The following is a 7,386-nucleotide window of genomic DNA, read 5'->3' as shown; positions in this document are numbered from 1 at the left end:
ATAACTTATTAATATGAGATGGCACAGGGCCTCCAACATGAGGCAGATACGTTTCCTAGTTTTGTAATGACCTCATACCCAGACAAGTTGCTCTAATTTAGTCATCTTTCATGAAAGCTGTAGAGACCCCATGGACCTCTCCTAGCTTTAAGTACAGGCTTAAGAGTCAGAATTCCCAGCATCCCAACCCCAAAAACAATTTCACAATTAAACTTAATTTGAGTGCCAACATACATTTTCTAAGTATTTTATGAAAACACCATACTCTTCCTGAAAGGCCTTTCTCAGCAGGCTCCTACTTTTCAAAGGTTACATAGGACTTTCCATGCATGGTAATTTAGTACTCCTTTTTCTATATCAGCATAGCTCTTTGTGAAGGCATTTATAAGTTATCACCTGGTCCTACCTTCTTTATAGAAGAAGCTGTTCCATTGAGCGACATCTTGGTTTTTCAACTTCATTCTAAACGCCGTTTAAAGACTTAAAGGTCTGTTAAGTGAATACTCTTCTTATTAGGAACAGATAATGAGTATTAATTTTTTAAAAAAACTCAATCACAGGAAAAAAAATCTTCCCTCATGTGGGCTCTAAGGCATGGAACATGGATATGGTCACTGTTAGAGTCCCCATTTAGTAATAAAAATTGTCTTTTAAGAAAGGATCTTGCCCAGGCTAAATTCCTGTATCTCCCAAGCAGTCCATCCTATCAGGTATGATTTGTAAAGATGTTAAAGCTTAATTTTCTCCTCTGAAATCTGAAATTCAGTTACTAAGCAGCCAATACTTAGTATCTGCTTGATAGTTGATCAGTATGAGAAGATTCTCGCAGCATTGACAATTTCTATTTTTCAAGGCATGATTGTCTTTTCTTCAGGGTAGTTTTCTTTATTGATCTCATTTTAATTAGTATCAGTCTTGTGATCATTTGAAGATGTGCACCCTATCACTATCAATATGATTGAACACAATATCCTAAAGACTGGGTAGGTTTGTAAAGCCCATTTTGTCTTCAGATAAAGAACGCTGCTTTAGTCATGATTGTCCTTTAATGTACAAACTTGGACGTGCAAAATTGTCCCTCCAAATGATTTGATTTATTGTGACTTGGATTAGGAAATTAGATTTTGGCACCTTACTGATTAGATTATGCAGTCATTCTTGTAAGCATGAGTCCTAACAGATCTAAAAGGTCAAATATAACAGGAAACACGTAAGATCTAGCCCCATTTTATTGCTTTCATGCAGAACCATACTCTATCCTTTAAGAGCTGAAAATTATGCTGTTGCATAATAGAGTTTGATATATACAGCAATTCAGAGGCAGAGCCCCCATTAATCTTTTAGTTTTGCTCTTCCATATGCTAAATACCCAATTTTTTTATGTTCACTTATAAAACTCATTTGAATTATTTAAATCTGGAAAAATTCTCTATTCATTGCCAATTATTTCTTTGGTATTTGTGTTCATACCAAACAAGGTTTTAGACACACAACTCCATTGAAATAGCGTTTGTCAAAGTTCCAATAAACTCTATATTGCCAATTCCAAGTGTTATTACTCCATTCTTTGTCCCAACTGCAGCCGTTCACACAATTGGTCCCTCCTTTCACCCTGTAAGGCTTTCTAGTCAGCGTGGGCTGCCATAATAGAATACTAAAGACACAGCAACTGAAACAAGTTTATTTTCTCATGGTTCTGGAGAATAGAAGTCCAAGATCAGGGTACCTAAATGGTTGGGTACTGGTGAAAGCTCTCTCTTCCTGGTTTGCAGAAGGCACCTTCTCACTGTGTCCTCACGTGGTAGTGAGCGAGCCAGCAAGATCTTTGGTGTTTCTTAAGAAAACACTGATCTCATCATGACTGTCCCTCAACTTTACCTTCTTTAACTTCAATTACTATTCCCTAATGCAGTCATATTGAGGGTTAGGACTTAAAAGGATTTTTTTTAAATGGGGAGACTCAAACATTTAATTGTTAATAGTCTGAGGCTTCTCTATTGCTTCCGAAGAATGGAATATCATGGCATCTGCTTAGTTGCACCTTTGTAACCTGGAAGTACAAGAACATTAATTCACCATAGGAATGGACTTTAACCAACAGAAGATAAGGAATGATCAGATGAATTAACTTTTATCTTCAACATGGTTTGTGTTGTGATGAAACTGCACAGAGCCCTTTGGAACATATCTAGCATGATGAGCAATCAGTTCACAGCTCATTTGGTGGCAGCTCAGTAACGCATCCCTGCCCAGTCTCACTTTTTTCATTCACTCCTAGATGGACATTCCACTCTAATAGTTTGCATATGTAGTTTTACCTTAGTTTTTCTAGAATACAAACCTAAGAGTGATATAACAAATGGTCCTTGAAAGCAAACTCAGGATAGGATCTAGTCATTTAATTGCCTACTAGTCTGAAAGTAACAGGGTTCTCATTGCTGTTTGTAAAAAAGAGGCCTGAACTCTGGCAACATGGCAGTTTTAAAAATTATGCAGTTAGCCGATTTTGAGGGCATTTGGCATTTTGCAAAATGAAGAGGATGGTCTCATGCCACTCACCTGTGTAAGCTAACTTATGCTAAAAGGTAGAGGTCTTCAATGGTAGCTTCAGAGGCGGCTAAAATTCTCAGCCAGAAGACAAATCACTGAAAATCAGGCCCAGAATATGATTTTGAGCATGTCAAATAGAAAGATGGCTGAACACAGATTCAATAGATCATCTATGTCAAATTTCCTCATAGTTAAATCATGCGACTTTAAAAGCTGGAAATGTGTAATGGTTAATTTGAATTGTTACCTTGATTTAAGAAATGCCAATGATTAAGAGGCTTCTGTGTGTGTCAATGAGGGCATGTCTAGAAATGCTTAGATGCAGGATAGTTAACTGAAGTAGAGACCTTCCCTAAGGGTCAGGGGCAGCACCTCCCAATAGGATGGTGGCTTGGATGGAATAAAAGTTGGAAGAACAAGAGAGCAGATGCAGACACAAGCTCAACTCTTCTTGAATAGGTTCTTAATTGCTGCTTCAAATGCTGAGGATATCAGACTCTCGCTTCTTCACTCTTCCAAAGCAGACTCTGCCAGTGATTCTCCAGGGAGTTTCCAGAAGCCTTGATCTCCAACTAGGGTAGCACTGTTGATCTTTCTTGTTCTGGGGTTCTGACTGTCTGCAGAATGGAGAGCTGGAAGAACCAGCAGTTGGATAGTCCACAATGGTGTTCTGCGCAACTTCTGGTTGTGTAAGCCAATCTAATAAATTCCCTTTTATAATCATACTTCCTGTTGATTCTGTTCATCTAGAGAACACTGAATAGTACAAAATGAGACATTCAGGTAAATAAGTCCAAAACTAGTTTAACTTTCTGAACTTTCCAGGCTTGCAAAAGCACCATCTTTCCTGTGTCAAAAGAACAATTCTCTTTGCCTGGGAATCATGGAATGACCTCCCCTGAAGCAAACACCTTGCAAGTTTTCTGCTCTAAGATCCACTTTATCATTCTTCATTGCTTCTAGACCAATGATCTATTTCCACTTTAAGGAGTAAGAAATAGACTAAAATAAGTATGAATTAGAGATGAAAGGCAATTTAAAAACAGCAGAAATCAATGAAAAAGAATATGGGGGGGTGGAAATCAAGAAAGTCACAATTTGGTTTTTAAAAAAAATGGTTACAACTCCCTCCCTGAACACCATGACAGAAAAAGTACACACAACCAATCTTGGAAACAAGAGTTGACAGGTTCTACAGAATTGAAAAACATAAGGGGCTATTATGAACAATTATACCTATACTGTTGTTTTTAACAAGTATACTATTTTAAAAGAAATTTAGGTGAAATGGGAAAGATTTAATAGGATATGCATACACAGTCATTAAAAATTAAATATGAAATTAAGATCCTCATTTCTTTCCTATGAAATTCTGACAAATTTAAGGAATAAACAAATGTTACAAGTGTATTTAACAAAAACAAATGGTCAGAAAATATAATAAGGGGTTACTTTCCAATATATTTTGTGCAGCAAGCAAAATCTTGATACGAAAACCCAATAAGGAAATAAGAAAATTGTAAGAGCAATATCAGGAATGTAGATATAACTAACTATCAAAGTATTAACAAATTGAATCCAGCAATATATAAATAGGACAATAAATCCCAAGTGGGGTTTATTCCTAGAATCTAAGTTAAAAAAATAATATAGTACATTACATCAACATGAAAGAAAAATTTGAAGATTACCTACTTCAAGAAAAATAATTTGAGCAAATTCAACACCATTCTAGATGAAAACTTCCAAAAACTTTCAGTGAAAATGTGCTCTCGACATAGAAAAGGGCTTCTGTGAAAAAAATCTACATTTGTCATGTTTAATGAAAGACTGAATAGTATCTTTCTAAAAGAAATAAGGCCACAGGTGTATGTGCACACCCAAACTCAACCTGCATACAAGTTTTTGCACACCAATATACTTCCATAAAGTTGTTAAAGAGGCTATAGCAGGCATTCTAATGCAGATTTGAACCCTCATTCACTTTTGGCAAGGATATAAAATGGTGCAGTTGTTCTAGAAAAACTTTTGTTCCTCAAACGGTTAAACACAGTTACTATATAACCAGAAATTCCACTCCTAAGTATGTGCCCACAAGAAATGAAGACTTGTGTCTACTCAGACTTGTATGCACATGTCATAGCCACGTTCATAATAGCCAAAGGTGGAACCATAATTCATGAATGGATAAAATACAATTTATCCATACAATGGAATATTAAGCTATAAAAGATGTGCATAATGATTCTAGTAATAACTTACAGAAGTGGACAAAATTTAAAATATATATGGCAATACACAGAACCTAGAATAGCTGGGACCATTGTGGAAGTACCATATGGGGCCAATTTATACTACTTTGAGACTTACTACACTGTATCATTAATATGGTAGTATTAACATAAGGACAGGTAAATAGATGAATAGAAAATTCTGTAAATATATTCACACATCAAGAGTGACTGATTTGACAAGGTTATCAATGCAATCAAATTTGATAGTCTTTAATGCTACAGCTGGATATCAAAAAATTAAATCAAGTCCTACTTCACATCAATTATTTGTGCTGAACCATAGGCCTAAAATGAAAACCTAAATCTATAAAACAAAGTAGAAACTATAAACAATTTGTACCTTGTGATAGCCAACTTTCTTTCTAATCAAAGAATACCAATAGGAATAAGAACACAAGATTTGACAAAGTATTTTCAGTGTGTTTATCTGACAAAAAACATATCCAGGATATATGGACAACTAATACAAATCAATAAACTACCTTAAAAATGGGCAAAAGACAAACATTTAACAAAAGCAAGATGTATTAATAGTAAATCCATCACAAGTTGCTCAACATTACTCATCTAGGTTCAGAAATACTGATAGCAACTACTATCCGAAAGTGGGAAACAAATCAGGTGTCCAAAAGTATATAGTTAAAGTGTATATCCATACAATGGAATGTTACTTAGGAAATTAAAAAGGAAGTGGCAGCTGGTACATACGACAGCCTTTGGATGAGAGTTATTTCTTCATGTCAGCTAAATAGCCATGTCTTCCTCATTTTATGAGGATCACTAAGGAAGTAGGAGTGATGTCAGCTAGCAGGGTGACATTTCCAGGGAGGCCATCCATTTGGTAGCCTTATTTTCCTTTAGATATGGGTGCAAAGCTCAAAGCCCTTATTTGTCATAAATAGGAGACACCTGATTGTTTTCCCCACAATCTGACTTGTCACTTTAAGTGAGGACAGCATTGAATGTTGGTTTTGGTTGCCCCAATCAGGCTGGGAGATGGGCTTAGCAAACATTGCACAGGGCTAAGGGGAGAAGAGGACAGGGTCTCAGGGTGTGGTTGGAGCCCTTATGACTGAGCAGGGCCTTTCTTCAGCAGTCGGAGGGCCCCATCCCGGATCTGCTTGGTCTTTATCCCATAGATGATGGGGTTTAGCATGGGTGGCACAACGAGGTAGAGGTCAGCCAGGAGGATGTGGATGTGTCTGGGCACATGCTGGCCAAAGCGCTGTGTATAGAAGGAGAAGAGCCCTGGTGTGTAGAACAGAAGGATGACCCCCAGGTGGGAGCCGCAAGTACCAAAGGTCTTAGCCCTGGCCTCCTTGGAGGAAAGGCCCAACACAGCCCGGAGGATGAGTGCATAGGAGATGGCAATGCAGATGGAGTCAGTGCCAACTACCAGCGTAGCAGCAGTGATGCCGTATATGTTGTTTGGCTGTGTGCCTCCACAAGCCAGCTTTACCACAGCCATGTGCTCACAGTAGGAGTGGGCCACCACTCGGCTACAGTAGCTCAGCCTGGCCAGTAAGCATGTGAGTGGGGTCATGAGCCCCAAGCCACGAAGCACAGCAGCAGCCCCCAACTTGCCCACAGACTCTGGGGGCAGCATTGACCCATAGTGTAGTGGCCGACAGATGGCCAAGTAGCGATCAAAGGCCATTGCTAGGAGGACACCAGATTCTACAGCTGAGAAGCCATGGATAAAGAACATCTGGGTGGCACAGGCCCCAAAAGCAATCTCAGCAGCATTTGCCCAAAACAGTGCAAGGAGCTTGGGCACAGTGGAAGAGCAGAGAATCAGGTCAATGGCGGACAGCATGCATAGGAACAAGTACATGGGCTGGTGCAGGACAGGATCCGAACGTACCACCAGCAGCACTGCCGTGTTGCCAAGCACTGCCAGGGCATACATGGAACAGAAGGGAAATGCAATCCAAAAGTGGGAGGCCTCCAGACCAGGAATTCCCACAAGCAGAAAGGAGGCTGGGTTCTGATGGCTGTGGTTTGTGTGTTGCATTGCCAGGCCAATAGGTGGATAGAGAAGATCTCACTGTCTTGCTCTAAGCCCTGGAAATCCCTGAGAGATGAAGCATCCTTAGAGGGTAGCCAAATTGCAGCAGAAAATATTTGAGTTAGGCTTCATCAAAAACATCCAGGATAAGAGGACTGTAGGGTACTGGGAAATGAAACAAAGAAGGCAAGTCACCCTTCTCATCCAGGGATGTCTAGGATGTGGACTCAGGCCAAGTGGCATATGGCTGTAGAACCCTCTCCATGGTAAAGGCATGTGGCTAGAGATTCCTATAGCATTGTTGTCTCTGCTTGTCAACCCTCTTGCCAATTTACTAGTATTGTTTTCTTCCAGTTCATCTTCTGTGCTACACCACAGAGGCAATATAGGAATGAAAGATCAGACAGATGGGAAACTCAAATGTGGTTGCTTTAAGATGGGAAGAGAAGGACTGAAAAGAAAAAGATCTTGGATGAGTTTTTAAGTCCTTGAGCCTATAATAACCCATAGATGAGGCTCAAAACCTAGTTTTTG

At 39.1% G+C, this 7,386-nt stretch overlaps 1 protein-coding gene across 1 annotated transcript; it reads right to left on the bottom strand.

Moving 5' to 3' along the window:
• Window positions 1-5,910: 5,910 nt before the first annotated feature.
• Window positions 5,911-6,858, bottom strand: LOC124960673 (putative olfactory receptor 52P1). The gene has a single exon (XM_047519564.1). It carries the CDS (start codon window positions 6,856-6,858, stop codon window positions 5,911-5,913), a length of 948 nt encoding a protein of 315 aa, XP_047375520.1.
• Window positions 6,859-7,386: the final 528 nt, after the last annotated feature.

The sequence above is a fragment of the Sciurus carolinensis genome, chromosome 11 (genome assembly GCF_902686445.1).
Source record: "Sciurus carolinensis chromosome 11, mSciCar1.2, whole genome shotgun sequence".
NCBI classification, from domain to species: Eukaryota; Metazoa; Chordata; class Mammalia; order Rodentia; family Sciuridae; genus Sciurus; species Sciurus carolinensis.
This window is presented reverse-complemented; position numbering and strand designations above follow the sequence as displayed.

Excerpts from the sequence above, each read along its gene's own strand:
- LOC124960673 (XM_047519564.1), bottom strand. The coding sequence starts at position 6,858 with ATGCAACACACAAACCACAGCCATCAGAACCCAGCCTCCTTTCTGCTT.